General features: G+C 39.1%; 1 protein-coding gene across 6 annotated transcripts in view; it reads left to right on the top strand.

Annotated features, from left to right (window-relative positions):
• The window catches only part of LOC121908127 (zinc finger protein GLIS1), a 63,491-nt gene extending 40,245 nt beyond the window's left edge, over positions 1–23,246 (top strand). For all 6 annotated transcript variants that reach the window (XM_042427853.1, XM_042427851.1, XM_042427849.1 and 3 more), the window contains 7 exons: positions 2,541–2,702; positions 6,856–6,969; positions 9,227–9,353; positions 11,097–11,250; positions 20,047–20,180; positions 20,291–20,389; positions 20,946–23,246. In XM_042427853.1, coding sequence (XP_042283787.1) covers positions 2,541–2,702; positions 6,856–6,969; positions 9,227–9,353; positions 11,097–11,250; positions 20,047–20,180; positions 20,291–20,389; positions 20,946–21,088 — 933 coding nt within the window. In that variant the 3' untranslated portion in view covers positions 21,089–23,246. The remainder of the gene's footprint in view (positions 1–2,540; positions 2,703–6,855; positions 6,970–9,226; positions 9,354–11,096; positions 11,251–20,046; positions 20,181–20,290; positions 20,390–20,945) is intronic.
• The last annotated feature ends 1,212 nt before the right edge of the window (positions 23,247–24,458 follow it).

Raw genomic sequence — 24,458 nt, 5'->3', positions numbered from 1 at the left:
TATTCCCTCAGCTGACTTCCTGCTGACTTGTAGATGTGTATTTTTATGCGATTAAGCGTCTCAGTCTGTATTTTTAAGAGTTGCTTTTAACTCCTTGATTTTGTGTCGCAGTGATTTCAAGCCTTGGATTAATTAATCTCCATGATGTAGTGTTTTTTTATGTACAGGCTTATTAAACTAAATGAGGTGACTGAAATTTACTGACTCATTAGCGAGACCTAATAAAAACCCTGGAATGAATGTTAGGTAGACAAACTGTTTCCATATTTATGTCTGGATTCGTTTAGAAAGGATCAAACACACTTTAGTTTTGAGGATAAGAATCAGACCAGAATCACATTAGAAGACTCTGATCCAAAGACAGCTGTAATCCTTTTAAAAAACATTAAAAATTTTCTTTTCATATCTCTAAAATATATAAGGAAATAAACTTCTTTTCATGTCATGTTATCCTTAAACAAACACAAAGACTCTGCCTGCATTTTTATGTCTTTATTATTCACTTTGTGAATAGAAGACACTCGTTTTTAGACAATAGATCTATGAATGAAAACAAATTTTAAGACTTTGTTTTCCAAATCTAAACGTTTTGAAGTCACCAGCACATAAAGTGAGCCCAGATAGTTTTGATTATGGCAAAATGTTCAAAACTCTCTCCTGATGATTATCTAAACGTTCTCTGTCTCCCTGTCAGGGCTGCAGGAGGTTTAAAACAAACATGAGAACATGAGAAATATTTTCATTTAAACTGTGACTTTAAGGTCAGAAATGACAACATTGCTAATTTTATATATGTGATATTTGAGATTGAATGTGACACAGTTTCTGTAAGGTTATAAAAGGTTTAGTTTACGGCCTGCAGTGTGTAGCGTAGCTGCTGACTCTGATGTTTGCTTCTTGTCTGGCTGCGGTCCAACAGAAACGCTTTTACCAGAACCTACCACAGCCGAGTGTGTGTGTGTGTGTGTGTATGTGTGTGGTTTTGTGTGTGTGTGTGGTTTTGTCCCAATTTGCTATTTGGGAAAAGGCCATTACCTGATGTTTATGATTCAATAACCTAAAATGTCTGAATTCAAATTGTGATATATTACCTCCTCACGATATATTTCTGTTGGATCAGTCTTCAACATCACTCATCTCTAATGTGAAAATGATTTTATTATATGTTAGTTGCAGCTCAACCCTGTAAATGTTCAGATGGAATCGTTTTGGGTTTTTTTTCCCTAAAGATTTGTATTCTAGGATAAAAGTTCTGATATTTTAATTCCCTCTGACCAACAGAGGTGAGATAAAACTGGGATGTACGGTATATCCACAGTTAATTACTATACTCTATAAACTAATTTATTTGATAGAATTGTTTAAAAATCCAATGAAATTCAAAATGCCTGGTTCAGTTATTTGAGTTCATTTGTATAGCGCAGTATTGTACAAAAGTTTAAAAAAAAGTGTTTTACAGAGTGTGAACAGTAGAAAATAAGTTAAAGCATAAATAAAAACACACACACTAATTGCACTGTCATCGTTTTATACAAAATGTGCATCAAAGATTTACTGCTTGTTAGTGCTTGTTGACATGTTCGTGTCAGAATCCTTTTTCAAGACTTTTTCACTAATGCATCATGTACTCATGGGTGTAGTATCTAAAAGTTTTATTTGAAAAACGTGATTGAAGATATCACAGCAAAACCAGCCAGCCTCTCTTCCGACATCTAGGGAGCATTTCATGCCTTTATTAGACGGAGAGATGAAACGAAGGAGAGAGAGATGCAACAAAGATCTCCAGTCTGGCTTTGAATCAGGGATGTTGTGGTTCATTGTCGGCATCTCGACCTCTAAGCCACGGCAGCTTTCTCCCAGCTGCTCTTCATCATGTCATAATAATGAACATAATTCTCCCCTCAAAATTTCGTTGAGTAAGACACTGAATCCCAAACTGCTCTCGTTGTGTGTACATGTACAATACAAGCTGCTGTGGACAAAAGTGTGTGTGAAACAACGCGTTAAGTCAGGATTGCTTAAACAGGCCTGAACTTGGGGGCAGCTGAAAGAAGCTGTAACCTTTTAAAGTTGATATGACGACGCTGTTAGCAAACAGTTGGCTATTTACACATCCAGTGGGTATGGAGCAACATTAGCATGTATTAGGAGTACTCCTTTTAGCTCTGGTTGGGTTTATACTTACTCCCGAGGGAAATATCTGCCTCTTTAGCTGCTAAATATGGGCCATAAAACCAAAACAATGAGCTGAAAGACACTAAAACGCTCCATACAGCTGAAGGAAACTGCTGAGTCAGATGATAATTTACTACATTCATCGTACGTTCATCACTCTCACATTACACACACTCATTTGATTTGTTGTCAGTCTAAAAATATTGATTACAGCAGCCTTAAGTCAGGAACCAACATCTCGATTCACATGGAAATATTTCAAATGACAACATAATCTTAAAACATCACTTTTATTGAGGAAAATATTTTTCTCGAATGATGTACGTGTCATGTTGTAGTGAAACTGTTTATATTTTCCTTGACAGTTTGAGGGCTGCTCCAAGGCGTTCTCACGTCTGGAGAACCTGAAGATCCACTTGAGGAGCCACACAGGAGAGAAACCGTACATCTGCCAGCATCCCGGCTGCCTGAAGGCCTTCAGCAACTCCAGCGACCGAGCCAAACACCAGCGCACGCACCTGGACACGGTCAGTTTCTGAAAGGCTGCACTTTACATTTAAAAAGCACCTTATTCAAGCACAAATTCATATACTGTATGTATTTAGAGGAACCAGTGACACAGCGTTTTCTATCAGTTATATTATTATTAGTCAGAGTGAAAAGAAATGAAACAGAAGCTACCGTTAAGCCCCTTTCAGACATGAACCTTGTTATGTAAACATCATGGCAATTTTACATGTCAGTTTTTACATGCATGTCTGAATAAACCCCCAGTTTTTATGTAGCAGTCACAATGGCATTTTATGTCGAAGACTGAACCCAGTAAATTTCTTAAACTGTCAGATTTAGGCAAAGTTGACAGCAGCACACAGTAAAACATGCACAGAGAGAGATTAAATACACATATTGTCCAACTGTAATAAATATATCACTTGGTTGATATATCCTGTGCACAAGAAAGCCAATTTTAAGTGTAGGGTCATCAAAAAAAAAAGTAGTTTGGAGAAAAAAGTCCATAAAAATTTTGTTCATCCCAATCACGTGAATGAATGAATGAATATCATGATCCAAGTGCTTTACATACATCATGTGAGAGAAAAGGAAAGAAATGAGTCCCAAAACAGTAACATCTTTTTATACAACACTTTTGTGCTGCTGGAGATAATAAAACAGGCAGCTGAATTTACTCTCTAATAACACTACATGATGAAACTGATGGAATATTTATCAGAGGATTCAGAGAGGCCGGAGGCGAGCATCCCTCGTGCTCTTAATGGTCATAAATTAAGGCTTCCGCAGTAAAATAAGTTATGAAATCCTGCGCTGATGCAGCCTGTGAGAGAACAGAAAACAGTTTTCTCCCTTGAAATACAAACTTTTTAATTTGCGGCCACTTTCTCTCTCTCTCTCTCTCTCTCTCTGTGTCTCTCTTTTCTCTCGGGCAGCAGTTGCCAAATATTGCACCAGCATTGTGGAGCTCTCCGTAGAGGTCCTGTCATGTTTGAATAAAGCTGTTAGGAACGTTAATGTAAAAGGCACACATGAAGCCAGCAATGTTACGTAATGTTAAAAACACACATGAAGCCAGCGATGTTACGTAATGTAAAAGACACACACGAAGCCAGCAATGTTACGTATTCGACATCTGAAAAGGGTTGCAGAGTATGAAACCTCGCCTATAGGACTTCTTTATGATATATAATATTTGTTCAGTAATAAAGGGAATGTTCTGTGCACTTAACACACATAAAACAAAGTGCCACTGCTCCCCTCGTTCCTCCTCTCTCCACATAGTTTCCTCATATACAGTCTGAACATTCTTTAGGATTGTGAAACTGCATACCTGCTGTGGATTTATTCTGTAAACCACAGTTATTTTTACTCCTGCTGAAAAGCAATGAGGATTTAGCGGTAATCCAGCAAATCAGATCTCTTATTACATGGATGAGATGGAGCTGTACGTTGCACTGCAGTGTTATTACAACAAGAGAAGAAGGTTATTTTCTCCTTTTTGTGGTTTCACGCTGCCTAATGGCGGCTTCGCGTGTTGCGTCACAAATCAAGAATCAGACACATCTGGCGCCATCACGGAGGCCCAGCAGAGGATTGTCTGAATGTAAATAATTGCTGAATATAACATTGCAACCATCCAAGAAAGGGCTGGTGTCAGTACAAGTATTTAAAGATTTACCAAATATCTCGTATTGTCTTACTAATGTCATAAGTCATAGTGTGTAAAGGGAGATTTGTTTACAAAATGAGGACACACTGAAATATCTAAAATTTCCAGCTCACATGACCCGAAAAAAGTAGCTTGTTTTAGGGTTTTTGAACAAGTACTAACAGCTACTTTATGCCAGTTTCTATTAGATTTGTTACCTGGTGTTCACTTTACCTAGATGTGTGTACAAAAAGACAATAATTTACACAAAATTGTAATAATTTACACACAAAAACAGCAAATGAAACACTGACTTTTGTTGTTTTTTTGTTCAGAACTGTGGCTGTTTGACACTTTTTTTAAAAAAAGTTTATTATTTAGTCATTTCATTATTGCGTTTACATCAGGTTTATGACAATATATTGATACCTTCCTTGGAAGGCAAAGAGCATTAACATAAAACGAGAAGCAACATGTTCCAAAAAGAAAACATCAGAAGAAGACATCAGTGACTCAATAAATAAATTAAATTACAGTGATAAAATGATAATAATATCAAAGACAAAACTAACAAATTGAGAAATCTGAGTAAAGAAAAAATACATAAAATCAATATATTTATAGAAAAAACTAAAGTTGAACACAGTCACATAATATAATCAATTTGAAATAATCAGCAGCCAGCTACATAAAATTCAATAAATAATACATTTCACCTATTAATATTATGTTCACAATGACAAACTCATGTTTATATAGTCTGTCATTCTTGGCTCTCTAAGGATCCCATATTTGATCAAATTTAAAAGGTTTGTTTCTCAATGCTGTAGAGAAAACTTCATTAGGGATCAAACATATTACGTATTTTGAGGCCGTTGGGCAATTGATGGAGTTTTATCCATTATTCACGATTGCAAAATAAACCTACGGGGCACTTAATAACAACATTTGTAAGAGAAGTGTATGCACAAAAAAAAAATAACATCTTGAATTGCAACATCACACAGAAAAAGCTTTGTTTAGCCCTGTGGCTTTATATATATATTTAATATTGTCATGATTTTGATACACATTAATTGCGTGTTTGACGTGTTTATACTATTAATGTAGCGTGCCCGACTTTAGGAATTGGCTTAACAACATGCGGTTACTCCAAAATTCGGGTATGATTCAGACAGTGGAGTTTAGACATAATGTATTCGCCTCGAAGGGAATATTGTTCAGAAACAGTTTCGTAAGAGAAAGATATTGCCCAATATTTGCCAGCATGTAAGCACCGTAGAGAATCACTTGTCTGATGCAAGATCTACTTTAGAGTAATTACATGTCCTAAAATATTCAGCTAAATATTATCTTTAAATCTGCTTCATTAATGTTACATTTATGCAGTCCATTATTTTGAGTTGTCCCAAAACCTACAAGATTTAAATAAAGACTGTATATGTGAGGTTTTCATGAAAACTTAATTCGCTCCATGTGGTTAAACACTGAGTAACTGAAAAGGAAAAACACCCATAAGGAATTAGATTCATGGAAATGAATAGATTAACTCACCTAAACTTACAATTTTGTGAAATACAGGCGATATCACCTCATCATATTCAAGAATAGAAATTTACGTTTGAGTTACATTGTGAAAAAAATGCCTAAATGTATCATTTTGGATTGAATCTATTCGACTGCAGCCTTATTTACCTGGTGAAGAACAATGTTTACCTCTTGCTTTAATCTATGCAGAATAATAATTTGCCATGAAAGTTTATTCATTCTGAAACAGGTATTCTTTAATTTATACAGACTGCATGTAACTGATTCACAGTTTACCTTATAAATACATTGATTTATGGCTGAACAGGTGAGCTGTTCCTCTTCTCTCTCTTCCTCTCTTTAATCCTGCAGATGAAAGGTAAATATACTCCATTCACAGCTGAGGAGCACATTATGTAAAATGTTGACATGATCTTCGCGTCCTTCCTTTCACTGTTAGTGCAGTTGTCACGCTAAATAACCACATTTACAACATGTACCCTAAATGTTTGGGTCTATAATACACAAGACTACTGTACACAGTTTTACACCTGTAAACCAGCTGGATGTGACTCACCTGAACTTGAACTACCTTTTGTAAACACAATTATATTGAGGCCTGATTTACAGAGAACTGAAGTTGTGCGAAATGAGGATGATTATCTGAAGTGTATCTTTTATTATTTGTATACAATAGAGGATTCAGTCTGTATTTTCTTGAGCCATCATGCTAAAAATAACTAAAACACTCTTAAACAAATGTTAATATGTTGTGTATTTCTGGGCCTATTTTGTGTTTCAGTGGCATGTTTTCTTTTCCTTGTCAAGCTTGTTTTGTAGCAGCTAAAATAAGGCTTGATATCAGAAAACATTTCAGCAATCTTACGGTAAACATCTGGTTTTGGCCTCTCAGATACAGCAGTGTACAACAAGTGACCCTTCATACAGAACCACAATTTATTCTTTCCTCTCTTGTTGTGGTTCATTCACAGAAGCCGTACGCCTGTCAGATCCCAGGATGCACCAAGCGCTACACGGACCCCAGCTCGTTACGAAAGCACGTCAAAGCTCATTCAGCCAAAGGCCTTCAGGAGAGGGAGGTCAAGGTACCAGCAGCAATTATATTTCTGTATTGTGGACATTTATCTGAGAGCAGAATACGACTACTTTTCTGATCACCAAACTTAGAAACAAACATCTTTAATAAAACCTTCCTGTGTGTCTCTATAATTAGATTAGATTAGATTAAATTAGATTAGATGTGGTGGAAAAGCAACATGTAGTAGTGGGGTTTAGAAAATCAGGGTACAAATGAAAATATAGCAAAAGTAGCAAATGTTATTTCCTTTTTTTAAAAAAAAGTAATTATGATTACATTTATTTTTGGGCTTTTTTTTGCATTTATTAGACAGGAGACAGTGGAGAATGTCACATAACAAAGGTATCCAGCCAGGCTACATGCTATTACAATGCCTTTAATCCCTCTGCCCCATAAATTATATTCTAATATATAGTATTTGGTAAATTTCTTTAATTTTGGATATTCTTGTGATTTTGAACTCTTGAACTCTGGTGCAGAACATTTTGTATAAAATCTGCACTGTCATTTGTTTTTGTAAGGTTATAAGATCCACCTAATTCATCAATTTAGTTATGTAAATTATTTAATTAATAAATTTAATTACTGGTTCACACTAAATTTGACAGCAGTTGTTTGTTTTGATACTGGTCTTGGTTTTATTGCAGAGTTTTAGTGTCACAGGATGGTGCAACTTGACTTTGCTGCCCTCACAAGAATAACATACAACATAAAACACAAAACTGGTGTGTTTGTAATTTAAGTCAGATTCAGTGATAATTATCCTCAACTTCAGTGTCAAACATTTGATGTCAGCTTTCAAAAAATATCTTTATCTGAATTAAATCAGAGTGACACTCCCCAAAGTCTGTTATATTAAATGCAAATGTATGAATAACACATTGGAAGAATATAGCAGAAGCAGCAGCAAGACTTACTGACAGATGGAAGAGTAGAAGTGTATTTGGTATTGCTGGTCTAGTTTGAGGTTTTCTGGGAGAAAACAAAACACAGTAGTTTGTGAGAGCTAGATGAAAAAGGAACGTGATCCCGGCTGTGTTGAGAATGAGTCAGGACTAATCAAGAGAGGGAGCGAGAATGAAGGGGAAATGACAGATTCTTCCATAGCAGCAGTAAAATTATATTAAAAATCATATTAAGTCTTAAGTTACATAAAATGACTTTTACCCCCCAAAACTGTTTCCGCAGAATGAAATAGTTTTTGCATTTCGTAGAACTTTTTCAACAGGGGGTTTCTCAGAGGTCAGTGGTTGTTGGTATCACTCGGTCTTTGCATGATGAACCCGTGTTTCGGAGAAAAAGCAGAGCAGGAGCAGCAGGAAGGAGAAAGAGTAAGTTTATGATTCAGTAGGATGAAATACAACTAAACAAAGTATTACACACACTCCCTGGAAGTCAGAATAGGGAACCTATTGTTCAGTTTTATCTGGGCCTTGTTTGTTTTCTATGGACCATGAGTGACACTGGGGCTTTGTGTGTATTCCCATGCCTTGTTTGGTTTAAACAGAACCACGTGTGCTCTTAAATTGTGACACGGCTAACACGCCGTGCGCTGCAGTAAACCCTGTGAGGCTAAATAAGGACTTTGAAATATTAAATATTAAACATGCACTTCATAAACTCCTTATGGCCATATATTTCTTTGAGCTGGTGTGTCACAGCTAAGTATGAATCTTCATAAACACCGGTTTGGGCGAACATTTTTCGCTGATTATTCATACCACTTTTGTGGTTCCTGGGTGTCCTTCGCAAGTTTCTTCTGAGTCCTGGAGCTGTCGATAAATTGTTTTGGAAAGTCCTAAGGGATACTCTGTTAACGCTGGATAATAAAGTAAATTGTCTTGCCTTAACTTTGTTAGACCATTTTGGAATAATATTGCCTAACAAGATTTCTGGATTTTGTACCTCAAGAAGCTGGATCGCGAGACGAAACAAGAACCAGGCATCTGGTGTAAGCATCATTTCTTTGAAAAATGAACAGTAGAAAACCGCCTGCAGAAAACTCACTGTGTTTTCAATTGATCTACTGTATATAATCAAAAGAGAAGTAAATCTATTTAAAATTTAGCTCCACGGGAGTTGCATTGCCCAACAGCAAAAAAACAATTGGAAGACAACTAAGCTGCAGCTTTAACTTAATTACTCTCATCCCTACACGCAGACAGGCATCTGCACATGCTCGCCAACGTGAAAACATAATACAGACTGTACCATATGACACTTTCTTCATTGACATGAACATCAGTATTTTTCCTTTTTGACAGGTTCAAGTACACTCCATGCTGGAATCGGACATTTTAAGTGATTGTCTGGCGAGGCAGCATCTTCACAGCTCTGCCGCCTCCCACCAAGGAAACAGCTCACCTTTACCAAGCATAGATGACTTCACAGGTATGCACAGATGAAACGGTAGCAAAAGCAGTGGAAATCTGTGTTAAGCCTCCTGGATATGAGTAAAAACAAAGAAAAGGGTAATTGCCCAAACACCTGGGCTGTTAAGCTGTCTCTTTCATTTTCTCCCATGGCCTCATTTGCTCATTTTCCTCTCCCTCCTTTCCCATTCCTTCGATGATAACTCATCACACTAGTGTTTACCTTGTCCAATTACCGGGCACTGACTGCGGGCAAGTTGGCCCTCTCCCCGCCCGTCCTTCAGCTTCTCCAAACCGGTTTTCCAGCCAAGCTCTTTTTCTTTCCCTTTCAATGGCTGAACCAGGATCAAGAAACTGTCAGGTACACTGAGGCTCAGTTGGCAAAAGAGAGGAGAGAGTGTCCAGGAGAGCTGTCCATGTCTATTACTTCAGACTACTTGCAGTTTTACCCCGAAGACTTTGAGGGAAAAGCCTCAAACGGCACACTACAAGCTATGTTTATTCAGGGTGAAACAAGCATGTCAGTGTTTAATTTTGAAAATGTCCCAAGAGGACTTTCTCCTTATCAGAAATGGGCAAATGTTATAGCCTGAAACCTACTTTATGATTTGTCTATGTACAGTTCTTTATATATGCTGAATATATGGTGACATATGCTATCATCATCAGCTGCCCTTAAAGTCAAAGCCAAGTGTTGAAAGCCCTCCTGATGGCATGCATGTACAGTATATGTGTTACAGCTTTTAATGAATACACCACCAAAAAACTGTTTTCACCATCAAACACTCACCTCCTGTTGGCTTGAAAGTAGCTCTGAAAAGTTAATAGTTTGCTCTTTTGCAGAGAACAGCAGCTGCAGTTTGCTTGGATTCTAACTGCTACAATCGCTTTCAGCATCGACCCAGTTTCACAGTGAAATAAATGAACAAAATGTCCATAGAAACCTTTCAAGCCACCCCAGCAGCTTTATGTAATCCTCCTTTGTGAAGTTGTGTGCTCAAATTTTGCCAAAATGTGCTGAAATACATTTATATTAAATATAGCTTCTTGCTAGGGCAGTTAGCCGGTTAGCCATTAGCTTTGTTGAAACACATTTATGTTTGCCGTAGTACTTAAACAATTAGTTGGTTAATCAATTGGTTGATCAACTGAAAATTAATTGACATATTGCAATAATTAATGATAAATGGTTATTTATAAAAATTGATAAACGTTTGACTGGTTCTGGATCAGATTTGAGGATTTGCTGTTTTCTGAAGGTTTTGGACTGTTGGTCAGACAATACAAGCAATTCAAAGAGGTCAGTTTTCACTATTTCTGCCATTTCATAGAGAAATGATCAATTAGTTACTCAAAATATTGACAGGTAAATTGGTAATATATATAATAGTTAGGTTGCCCTACTTATGTTGGTTGAAGACGACAAACATAGACAGCTAACCATGTTTGCAAAAAACTGAAGCTGTGTAATTTGATGAAAACATGAGTGTTTGGAGCAAACTGATCATAAGGACAGACAGTGAAGAAGTGGATTATGCTGCAGTAGCAGTTTCAAATGTTTCTATGGACATTCATCATACTTTTTTCTGAAACTGGAGCACTGTAGGAATCCATTAACTATTGTAAATCTAACGGTAGCTGCCAAAGCTCCACAAAGGAACTAGTAACAAATTTTTCAGCGCTATTTGTCAAACCTAGAGGTGTTGGTGGATACTCAAAACACAGTAGAGTAATCATTTGATATATTGTGTGTCTCTTTCAGGTGTGTACTCAAACAGCAGCACCGTCCATAACAGGGGGAGTTCGGAGTTTCTGCCTCCATCATCAGACACCTGCTCCAGGTATCAAGGCCTCGAGGGAAACTTAAACGCCAACAGCCCATCTTCATTAACAAGCCCAGGGAGCATGAGAGAAGAGTGAGTGCCAGGTCGATGTTTCTTGTCTGAAAAACCATTTATTTTTTCACTCAAATTTACACAGATAAAAGTGTCTGAAAACTTCTTTAGCAAAACTCTGCAGTTACACACATTTACTCCTTGAAACTGACCACAACAGCTGCAGTTTTTATCTATTAGACATTCAGTGTCTTGCTTGCCTTGGTCAAGGGCAGCTTAACTGTGGTTATAAGAGAGAGAGGCTTTTTTGGGGTGTTTTCCCCATCTAGCATTTCTGTCCCAGGGTTTTGCAATGCAGCTTTTTGGAGCAAAATCACCATTAAATTGTCCTCTAATCATAAGATACATAAGATACAGCCATTGAAATGTCAAAAAATAACTTTCATACTAGACGTAAATTGCTTTTATTTCTTGGAACACAGAGTATTTTAATTATACTAAATGATGTACCCAGAGGCAAACTTAAGGGGTCAGTTTATCCAATTTTTTTAAAATAACATTTTCCCCATTTACCCCTGGCGGTGTCTGGCAACGTTTTGAGTTATCTGTTGCTGGGTCTTCTACTGCCAACCCAATACAAAGGAGCTGAATGGGATTTCGTTTGCATTTGGCAGTTTTCATTCAGAGCTATTTTTACTAAAGATAAAAATAGTGAAAACTGACCACAGTTTTCTGCTCCTCCGCATGTGAAATCAGTAACTTCACATCTCTTGGGGCATTTTTGGGGTGTTCTACCAAATCTTTTCTTGTATGCCTTGATTGTATTCATTCATTTTATGCTGTTATGAGGTCAGATGTCTACAGTATGTTAAACATAGTCAAAGTTCCAAAACTTAAGGTGAACACATGTAGAAATGCTCCCTGCAAGTCAAAAGTCAGGGCTTCAACCTGAGCTAAACGCTTTGTTGGTGACAGTTTTTTCTACCTTGCCGATGACCTGACGGTGGCTCGTCACGCATACCCATAAACGGCTGTCTGTTCCGTAGCCTTGCTTGTTGTTGCTGGTTTCCATGTGTTGTTTGCGTTGTCCTCTCTCATCTTTTGGATCGGATTTTGGCTTGAACGTGTACAGATGTATTTGAGAAGTTGACAGTAAACAAAAAAAAAAGTTGTGAAATTCTACTACAATAGTTTGTTTCATGGTTTGTTGACATAGCCTCTGCAGCCAACAGATGTCTGCCAAGGGGCAGCTTCTGAAAGCTAACCAATCAGAACAGAGTGGGCTCGTTGGATGGGGCGCCTTAAAGAGACAGGAGCTAAAACGGCCTGTTTCAGACAGAGGCTGAACTGAGAGGATGTGTAAAAGGTCCATGCAAGATAAATAAGGAGTTTTTTAAACTGTAAATCATGCAGAGCTATTCCAGTAGAGCCCCAGATTAAAAATAGACTGGGAAATGTGCATGATATGTCCCCTTTAAAGTATTTTTGAACAGCTCTATGTCCCTTCCAGTGTTTTGTCAAACCCTGACATTGTGTTTCAACCTTGAATATGTAAAATTATGGACTCACAACTTTCCATGTGATTCTATATATTTCACAGTTGCTTTGCTTCGCCTGTCTTGTCTGGAAAGCACATGCCCAGAAACAGGGATAGTGATGTGAGCTTATGCATTCTTGAATAAACCAGAGACATTATCACCAGAGATGGAGTTATGGCTTTGTGGTTGCACTGATTGGGTAGTTGGAGGCCACAGAACTTATGTGTACTGTAAACTGAGACAAATTTTGTCTAGGGCGGTATAAAAGTAGAAGTGAGACTAAAAAGATACAGCTGAAAGCCTCCAGGGCAGCAGTTTCTGCAAGGCCTCAAATCATTGGTCATTGAAGGTTTGCCCGTAAACTAAATTTTATTGGCACAACAGTAACAACAAAGGCAGTCTATCTAATAAAAAAGAGTTGATAAGGGCCAAAGTGACATTTTTGTGGTTAAATAAATGACATAAAATCTTCACATGTAATGCACATAGTTTCTTGTGAAATTGTCCAGTATTTCCATGAGTTGTTTTCAAATATGCTTTATGTCTTGACAGAGGTGTTAAGATGGGTTTTTCTCACAGAACACAAATTCAAACCTATAAAAGGATGAGCTTGAAGTTTCATTGTTGACATGGGAAATGGAAGTTTGAAGAGAAATTCTTAGCACAAGGGTCCACTTACTGGAAAACTTTTTTTAAAGCTCTTAGCCACATTTCGTGATGTAAATTCTGTGGAAAATTTCTAGTAAGTGAACCTTGGGCTAAGAATTGTTTTGTAAAATTTTAGAAAGGATGTTAGTAAAGTAATATTGTAATAAAAATGCATTTTATTATTATTCATGTATTTCTGTGTTGTTCAGAGTTTGAAAATCGTGGAAAGGGGGGGGGGGGGGGATTGTGGGGGTGTGGGGGGGGTGCAATGTGGCTTCATGGTCTACTTGGCACTGGAAGGGGACGGAGTAGATTGGTGGATGGCTGATGAGATGACTTACTGCAAGCACACACAGTGCAAGTGAGCACGTAGGCACGAGTGTCACAGTCCATGGAAGGCTTGGGAGGAACAGGATCAGGAACAGGGTTAACATGAAATTTCCACCTGAAGAAAGCCACTCCTTGGGAAACCTCAGGAATCCACTTCCAGATGGCAGTGAGGAGCTTAAAAAAGTCTGGCTCTTCATTTAGGAAAACGTCTCTCGATACACCAAAATCCTCCCAAGTGTATGGCAGGCTGAGCAGGTGAATGTCTGCTGGGTTCATGTTGCTGGCCAAATCGTACTGTTATGATCAGAAAAGGTGGACTCAAACACAGACACAGACAATGGAATCAAGTAATATAAAAAGGGGTTTATTGCAGGAATAAAGGGGAATGAGGATGACAAGCAAGGCAGAAGGTAAAGAGGTGATGGTGGATGGCAGAGCTGAGCTGAGCTGGATGGTGGATGGCAGAGCTGAGCTGAGCAGAACAGGTGGACGAGGGAGTGAGCGTGACTGCCTGAGGATAAGCTCGGGGGTTTAGCAAGCAAGTAGGCGATGCAGGCAGGCAGGCTGGGGGACCGGAGGATAGTGATTCTGGAAGCACAAGGAAACACGTTTAGTACAGGTAACCTACCCCTGCAGCAGGAAGACTGTTCAGACACCCCTTGATGCCTTTCACAGAAATGATGTGCAGGTTCTTGGCACCTGTGTTGTCAGCGCAGCCTCCAGAGGAACCACCAGGCTTGTCAGGGTGGTCTCTATGGAAGTCCCGGATGAGGGATGTCCAACAGCTCCCAGACAGTGTAGGCTGGGTTATCGTCAATAACTTGGAACGGCTGGAGGGCACAATGGACTGATTTCAACTGGGAGACATGGAAGGTGGGAGGCAACTTGAGTTTAACGACGAAGGTTATTGATGATCCAGTATATCTCATAAGGTACAATGTATTGGGGTGTTAGTTTTCTGGATTCAGTTTAAAAGGATATCTTTGGAGGAAAGCCAAACTTGTAGTAGTTGTAGTAGTTGGGTGCTGGAGTCCGGTGACAGTCAGCATTGAGGTCAGCATAGCAGAGCAGGCATCCTTCCACACCTTGCGACAACAGTGAAGATGGGCCTGGATCGAGGGTATAGTGATTTCATCCTCCTGAGCACGGAACGGAGGTGAATGATAACCTAGAGAGCATTCAAAGGGTGACATACCTGTGGCAGCACTGGACATGAAATTGTGAGTGTATTCAATCCAGGGAAGATGATTACTCCAGAAGGTGTTCTAAGCTGTGACCAGAGACAATGTCAATTGGGATCCCATGGAGTCAGATGAGGTTGTGGACCAGGAGGTCGGCGGTTTCTGAGGCTGTGGGGAGTTTGAGTAGGGGCACAAAATGCACAGCCTTTGAAAATCTGTCTACAATGGTATGTATGATGGTGTCACCTTGAGATGGTGGGAGTCTGATTAAAATGTCAAGGCTAATGTGGCTCCATGGTCGACTTGGCACTGGAAGGGGACAGAGTAGGCCAGTGGATAGGTGTTGAGATGACTTACTGTGAGCACACACAGTGCAAGTGAGCATGAAGGCATGGAAATGCCTATTCAGAAGGGACTAAGTCCGGCTGATACCAGGATGACAGGTGAACCGGAAGGTGTGAACCCATTGGAGGACCTGTGAGTGGACAGAATCAGGCATAAAAAGACAGTTATCAGGATGTTTAAGTGGGTCCAGTTGAGTTCTTTGGTTTTCCTTGACAAGGGATTCAATTTCCCAAGTCACTGTGGCCACCATGCACAGGGAGGAAAGAATGGTGTCTGGTTTGGCTGGATTGTTGTCAGGGACAAACTGTTGGGAGAGGGCATCAAGCTTGATGTTTCTGGAAACGGGTAGGCAAGTGAGAGTGAAACTAAATCATCCGAAGAACAGGCTTGATGGGAATTGAGTTGTTTCGTGGTCTGGATGTAGGCCAGGTTCGTGATCCATCCAAATGATAAATGGGTGTTAAGCTCCCTCCAGCCAGTGTCTCCATTCTACCACAGCAAGCTTGATTGAGTTCCCTGTTTCCTACATCATAGTTCCGCTCAGTGGGGGACAATTGGTGGGAGAAGAATGCACAGGGTTGGAGTTTCTAAGTGCTGGGAAAGAACAGCTCCAACCTCTGTATTTGAAGCATCAACCTCCCTCCATGATGAACTGATGTGAAGGGTCTAGGTGGACGAGGACATGTGCTGATGTAAAGTGTCTCTTTAGCTCGGTTAGGGCAGCATCTGCCTCAGGGGTCCAGGAATAGGGGGTAGCTGAAGATGTGAGTTGGGTAAGAGACACGGCCACACAGCTTTAGTCTCTGATGAACCTTCTGTAAAGGTTAGTGAAGCCCAGACACTGCTGGAGTTGTTTCAGGGATGTGGGTATGGGCCACTCTGCCACTGCCTGATTTAGGCATTTTTTATGTTTTGTGTATTATTTCACTTACCCACAACCCAAAAACAGTTTTAATGCAGTAAATGACCCCAATACAGAGTGTTTTGTGTTGTTATATTGCTGTTATTTTATTTACTATGAACATGGAAGTGCTTCATTTGGAAAGACGCATGTAACACTACACAAAAAGATGTTATTTGGATAAACTGACCACATATTGGGAATCTAAATGGTAACTTTCTTGCTTGAAAAAATATTAACAAGTGACATATTAACAATCCTACAGCACCCTGTTCACTAGTTGGCACATATGAAACTTTACGGACCTTGCACAAGTTGATGTTCTCAGTTTCGGAGCCTCCTTGTGAGACATTTCAGTTGGTAAATTTTTTTTTTTAAAACTTATTTCAGGGCTGTGCTCACTCTGGGTCTCACAGAGGGTGGGCTGTGCTCGGGGCTGCACTTTAGTCCCACTGAGAGGCTGTGTGTGGACATGACTGTAAACACTCCCTCATGACGTAATAGAAAACTGTTTGCACCGAATCATTTTGAAAGAGCAACAGCCAATGGGGAAACTCCACCACTCTGCCGTCCGACCAATGGTGTAACTTCATCACTCAGTCAGTCAGTGACGGACAGACATTGGGGGTTATAGGGCTGGCCCATGGCCGGTCCAGCCAAAAACACACTCGTGAAAATTTGCCCTGACACAACAACTGTTCTAAAAGTAAAAATTTCACCTGAATTTCTTGACTTGAGGAGATGATGTTTAGGGGTAAACTAAAGTTCTTTAAGGTCACCAAACAAAGACTTGCTTTAGTCATTCAAATGTCCTTTAATTTGAGGTTCAGGTAACAGTTTGGCTGTGTGGGTGTGTTTTCAGGACATAAATCTGTACTTTGCCTTGATGCAGCATCTCTAGGCCTCAATCGCCTCAAACCGTGCAGCCAGAGCTTCCATGAAGCTATGCACAATCTGTCCATTGACGTCTCTTTATAGAGACTGAGGATGTCATAGAATCCCACTGGTGCCCGCAGTACACGACGGCCTGCCAAAGCCAATACCAGACAAGCACTTGTTTTTCCCTCAAATGACTTAGCGAGACGTTAAACACGTGAAAGTAAATGATCTTTGCTTCACGGCGCAGCCGGCATCAAACTCTGACCTCATAGCCAGGCGTGTGTTTACTCTGGCTGAGTTGAGCCTTTTCAACTTCTTTTAATTATTTAATACTTGAGGCCTGCATTAAGGCTTGTCCATCAGCGTGTATTTGTGATGTGCAGTGTTTGTGTGTTTTGCGGTTGAGGGGGGATGAAGAGCTGGATTGGCTTTTTGGAGCGGCGTGTCCATCAGATACAGGCACACTAAACGGGATGGCTCTCACACAGAAACGCTGTTATACAATTTGAAGGAAAGAGAGGTAATGAAGTTTACTTTACAGAAGCTCCGAGTGACATCGGATCACCCCCTTTAACTGAAATGTTTGACATGTCCACACATTTTTGTATTTACCGTATCTTTAACATGCAATAAGTGTACTCTAGTTTCTTTAAGTACTGGATTGGTAGTGCCTTAGATCACATTAAATCTCCATCTGTATGACACACATTCAACATGATCCACTGTGATCCAGTAAATCTATATCACAGAAATACTGCAGCAGCTTTTCTTCCGCCAAAACTGAAAACAGATTGTGTGCACAAGCTGGCACCTTTGGTAAACCTACTCATCCCCTCCCCTGATCCAGTCCAAGTGTGCTGCTATTAAAAAGCAGCCATGGATTAAGGCAGGGTTGCATACAGTATAATGTGCATATAAACATAAGATCTTAAATTCTGCAAGCAGGATTCCTCTCATTCCAGATATAAGGAGAACAGCTGGCTGTAGTTAGTTAGAAAGAAAAAAAAGTGAGCGATGAAGGGGTTTAGCGGGTAAAATACGATCAGAGAAACAGTTTTCTGAGGTTGTGCTGACAGCCGCTCCCTCAGGCTTGGGCTCTCTATTAAGCTCATGCATCTTAGAAGTTTGGGCACACCAGCCACAGAACGACAGATCAACCCAGCAGGTCTATGCATGGCACGGCTCAGACATCTCAGCTATGTTGTTGCAGCGTCGCAAGAATGTAAGCCGTGGAACAGACGTGGTTGTTTATAGATAAGGTCAGCTCTGATGGTTCTGGGGCCACCGAGGGGAATCCAGAGAAGTGTTGAATTCTTGTGGCTCACAGTCATCGCAGCAAAGCTGCACATTCATTTCAACAGTCGTACTATATCAAAGCCCACTTTGTTTACATAATCTTATACAAAGCCTGGTCTTTATTACCTTGGGAAGCCACAGCCATCTGTAAGTTATATCAGTTTGGGTTTCAAAAAGTCCTTCTGATTAATTTTGGCTTTTATTGTGTTTCTCTGCTGAAAGCAGAGACTGTTAAATTAAATCTAATAGCATTTGACATGGGAAATGGGTAATAAAGAGACCTGGGGATGATAAATGATATATATGTAAAGAAATCTCCAAACATTTCCTTTTTTTATAGCTGGTCAAATGCGAATATAGAAGGCACATGGGCCAGCAGCCATCAGTATCTCTGATAAGGCCTGGCTTGTTTATGAAGCCCACTAAAATCCTTGCAGCAGAAACCAAGGCCATTTGGCTCTCTGGGGACCAATATGCTACAGTTCATCATCCAGGAGAGTTCTCAAGCCCACATGAAATGCTGAGAGTGAGCTCTTTGAAGCGGGGGGGAGAGGGGGGGGGGGGTTCAAATACCATACTGGGGGTTTTCAGCTGCATATCTCCTTGGAGAGAGATTCAGCTGCTTTTCTTTCTTCTTGTCGACTTGGCTTCACTGACTCACTCGTTTCCATGTTGAGTCAGAGTGTTTGTGCTCAGTCAGCACATTCTTGCAGTGTCGCGATGGATACAGCTCCGCACAGAGCCCCCCCCCCCCCCCCTCTCGCCCCCAGGTGGAAACGCTTCCCTATATAAAGTGAAGTGTTTATGCACGAGTTTGTGTATTTACATGATCGTGCCTGATAACACAGCTGCCGCCGCACTGCCAGCTGATGGTTATCTGCATAAAAAAAAACTTGATTTAATGTGAGATTTGTGTTTAAGTTTAGTGTAGACAGATTGGAAAAAGATGTTGCTTAGTTTAAACTGACCCCAAACTCTGAAGAATAGTGTTTACTTCTAAAATTAATGATTTAAATTTAAATGAATAAAATGAAGGTTATAGAAGTTACCTTAAAAGACAAAAAGGTGCAAGATGACTGAGAAAACAGTTAGAGTTAAAGTCTGTTCTGATGATAACATTACATTTTATTTAAATTTTGTTTTGAAATTGTTTGATCTCTCACAGCTGCTACATTACTAATAATGTGATCACCAACATCATTTTTCCGTAAGTGTTCTTGGCTCAGCAGTGGAGCTCAGACATTCTTGTGGTGAAGCTGATGAAGCCTAAGAAGCACTGATGTACGTCTCTGTGTGACAGAAACCTTAAACAGGTCAGGAGGAGCGAAGTTTAAGCCAACTGGAAGAAAACGAAAACAAAGATGTTATAAAAATGCAACAGTGTTGTGTCGGCCTCATCGCTCCTCCAGATATTTTCATTTTCTTTCATCCACCCAAGAAAAAGAAGACAGCCACTTTTAAATCTTCAAGTTTAAGTACAGTTTTTTGAACTTGTCCAGCTGCTGGCTGTAGCTTCGTATTTAGTATCCAGACATGAGTGTTGGATCAATCTATCATCTCACTTTCTGAAAAACAAGCAAATAAGCATATTCCCCCCAAATTTGGTAGACTCTTCTCTCTCTTCACAGTAAAATGTGAATTAATCAAGTTTAAACATTCATCATCATAGTATACTGTATATCATGTTACTTTTTACTCACATAAATGTTCGTGTTGGCATAAGGAAAAGTAATTAAGCTACCTGATATTGTATTAACAGGACCAGACCGACATCGTTGTTCATGTCCGCTGACGTCAGCCCAGTGAGCTCCTCATCAGACAGAACAGACGTCCGACTGCAGGGTTACCACAAAAACTACAGCCACCAACAGCAAGTGTTCTCACAGCAGCAAGGTACTGACAGCGTCCACTGAACGTCAGCAGCCTCGTATCGGTTTGACGTTTACTGCCTGTCTTTTTTGAGTTGTTCTTGACATGCATCATTTCCTCTTTGCTTCTCCAAGGCTGTTTGTATGGAGAAGGAAAAGTGGTTCAACCAGCCAGCGATGGAGGCTTTGAAGCCTCTGGTTATTTCACAAACTCTTCCACCTCTCACTCTACAGGTAAAGTGAAAAGTTTGTAATAACAAAGTTACTACAAAAAATAAATAATAATGCTTAAATTCATCACTTTGTAGTGATTTGTTGCATGGTATTTAGGAGGGACCCTGCATAATACTGTGACATTATTATTAGTGGATGTGTGCTGTGCTGTCTTGTGCATATTTAATATGTTGTGTATATAATTATATAATAATTATAATACATAATTAATTTTTAACCTGTTACCAGGGACAACAGATGAATATTTGCCCTCTAGGTGAACCCCGGCTCATCAGTGATGTCAAATAATCTAATAAAATACAGAATAAAAAATAAACAAGACACTCTGAGAATTATTAAATACATTAAATATCTACCATCAGAAAATCTAAAATAATGCTAAATGACAACTTATAAGGAAAAGTAATGTGCTTAGAACAAATTTAACAAACAGATAAAGAGACGCTAATTGGAAATAAACACATACAATGATTAAAGTGACCAAAATAACTGGGAGCATATTCTCCTTTACATGCATAGAAAAATAATTTTTTTTAAATTATCCATTTTCTTTCAGGGTTTGACTTGTTGCAGGACCTCCAGGGCCAGGCAGGGGGCGGTTACTCCATGTCTCCTTGCCCAGACGACAACTTCCTCTTCCAGGCAGGAGGTGTCGACCGCTGCCTCAATCAGATCTACTCCATCTACCTGGACTCATGATGGCAACCCAGAACCAAAAAACAAAATCAGAATCGCTTTGTTTTCCCAAGAACAAAATGCAGCATGTATGATGTACTGTACGACAGCAGACAATCACACCAACAATATACTGTATATTCAAGGCTGACGTCAGCTTTTTTCTTCTTGACATATGTGATAAATGTGCCAATGGGAGCTTTAACAGTACAAACAAATTAAAATTTCCAGCGGGGCAGAGCTGTTTGGTCAAATTATAAATAGCAGTGACTTTTTTATTCAGAGATGAACACAGCATTGGTGATCTGGATAGAATGAGCTATGAGCTTTATCTGCTAGTTTGATCTTTTGAAAGGTCAGGTAACTGGCTCTCCAGCTCTGCCACTGATGTTAAAACTCAACCAATGAGGTTATTTCTGCTTCCTCAGCAGCTTTTCCTCCAAGAAATGTTAAAACGACAATCTTTTTCCAAATGGGATCCTATATGGCAGTGGTTCCCAACATGGGATCAAATCATAAGTGCCACAATGTAACAAGAAGATACCAAAGAACAAAACAACACAGTTCTGCTTCAAAAGTATAACAAAATTATAGAAATTCTTTCTGACTTTTCTCTAATTGTTGCTTTTTTTCTTTAAAAATTGGATTGGTTTTCTCTTCTATTGGCCTAAACAGCAATATAAAGGAAACAATCTGAGTGTTAGAAAAGAATAACACTCTTTGGTTGAAATGCTCACAACTCATACAAATATGTAACCTGTGACAGAGGTTCACAAGATGACACAGCTTTATTTTAAGGTGTCACAGACCAAAAATGGTTGGGAAGCGTTGTGTTATAGTGGATGAAAAGTTGCACTTAACCATTCTGTTTAAAACACTTAGATCAGTAGTTTGACATTTTAGTAAATACGCTATTTTACTTTCTCGCCGGGAGTTAGATGAGAAGATTTCTTGTGTCTGTATGATAAATGTGAAGCTACCGCCAGCAGCTGGTTAGCTAATCTTAGCATAAACACTGGAAACAGAGGAAAGCAGCTTGCCCGTCTCTGTCCACAAGTTAACAAAATCCACCTTCCAGCACTACTAAAGCTCACTAATTAACACGTTATATCTCGTTTGTTTAATACATACAGAAAACAATGTTCAAAAAATGACAATAAGACTCAAGGACGTCACTGCACTTGGCCAAGAAATAATCTGCCACCTCATAAACTCCAACCTGTTGTATTTACGCTTCAATTTTTGTTCAGATTATAAAAAACAAACTATATTTAACATATTAATTACAGTAATGAGCTTTATAGCTGCTGGTGGCTGGATTTTATTAATTTTGGGCAGAGCCAGATTAGATTTTTCTATTTCCAGTCTTTATGCTGAGATAAGATAACTTGGTGCCTTCTGGTTACCATATAGACATGTGAGTGGTATCGATCTTATTAAGTCTTGGCAATAAAGCGAATACACGTATCGCCCATAATGTCAAACTATTCCTTTGAGGTTCTAGTTTATTAGCAGCAGCCAAAATACCTTGTAACTTAAGTGTCATTAAGCATCCTTCAACTGCTTGTTAATTTACTTTGTGCTGTAGTGCAGCTGCACAAGAAGAAACTGCAGTAAACTGTAGCAGTGCTGCCCCCAAGTGTCTGAATGACTGTATATAAATACTGTACAGTGTATATACAGTCTGTGGTGCAGAGTGGATCAATGTAAAAGACTCCTGGGACTAATAAACTGACACGCAAAACAAAACAAAACAAAACAACAAAAAAAACTGCACTAAAATGTATTGCTTCCTCAGTCGTGGACTGAGAGCTGCCAACAAAAGGCTGACATACATTTTCGCTAATGTTTGTAATCTAACAAAGATCAACACAGTAGCATAATCATTTTTTTTTTTTTTTTTTTAATATTGTCTTTTTTGTTGCTTCAGCCAGTGCCTTTATGTTTTTTGTATAGTTTCTATCAGTGTTATATTCAGTGAGAGGGAGGTGTGCATTGTTTACAACAAGTTCTCTGCACTCTTTTCTGTCTCATCAGAGACTTTAAGAAAATGACCAACCAGAAAATGTTTACACTGATTTTGTAGCAATTCAGAGATTTCTTATTATTGTCATTGAACAGTGTAAAGACTGTATAAAAATGCACCTGTATTTTATATCTAAATAAAAAAAATCTGTTTGTATGTGTTCTTGTTTGGTGTTCTTGTTTGTTAAATGTGTGAATGTGTGAGCCTGATGAATGCCGGTTAACAAACACTGCCATCTGTTGGTCATATGGACATAAGAGCACACACACACACACACACACACACACACACACACACACACACACACACACACACACACACACACACACACATACACAACAGACAGCTTAAAGAAATGTTAGAAGCCTCCATCACACCTGTCTGTGAGGTAGAAAGCTATATGTCAACTGTTTGCACTTGTGTCACATTCAGCTTGTTGAGTGACGTCTTCAGGTTGAGATGCTGTTCTACAAATAAACAAAAACTCTGATCAGTCCGCAAAGACTTTATAAAACAATTTCAACACAAGATGATGCTTCCTTAATCTGCGCTGAGTAATAGTTTTGACGCAAATATTGACTTGAATCACAGTTCCTTCGAAAATGTCACAACATCTGTTGTTGTTTTTGACAAGTTCTGATCTCTTTTGTCTTCATGTGTTGGGTAATTTAGTCTTGTGATACTGAATCTGATCAAATCTACAATTTTTGGATAATTTGTAATGACTTTCATGTTGAAAGTCTACGTGGAGGCCAAAATCCACAGTGTGTCCACACAGTCATTTTGTTCAAAGATGCATTTAAAAGTTGATCTGAAGCTTATATGAGGCTTCAGCAGTCTGAGTTAATTATATCAAGTGGATATCTGACAAATTTACAGTTTTTTTAGCATCAAATTCCCTCTTTGTGTTTCGTCAGTGTTGACCTGACTATTAATTTGGACAGCTGAAGCTTCATATTAGCTTCAGATAGACTTGTAAATACATTTTTGCACAGGAGGACTGTGGATTTTGTCCCCCATCATTTACATTGTAAGTGCTTTATGTAGGGATCTTATAACGGTCAGTATGAAAAGGAGGATGATTACGACAAGAAAAAAACTATTTCAATGTTCATTTGGGCACCTGACTGTTGTTTTAAGACAGACTTGAAAAACTGTGAACTTCCCCTTTAAGGTAACCTGTTTAACTACTATGACTAAGATCTTTAAAGATAATTTGTGATATCTATGTATTTTGACGATCTATGATCTAACCTGGTTAAACATGATCCCATGTGGTCACATGTCATCTAGTTTCATCACATGAAAACACGCTAATATCATAAATAGATGTCTCTGACCAGTCGAGGTGTTGCTGGACGTGAAGCA

This window comes from Thunnus maccoyii, chromosome 12 (genome assembly GCF_910596095.1).
Source record: "Thunnus maccoyii chromosome 12, fThuMac1.1, whole genome shotgun sequence".
Lineage (NCBI taxonomy): Eukaryota > Metazoa > Chordata > Actinopteri > Scombriformes > Scombridae > Thunnus > Thunnus maccoyii.
Note: the sequence above shows the minus strand (reverse complement) of the source record. Positions and strands in the feature narration are given on the sequence as shown.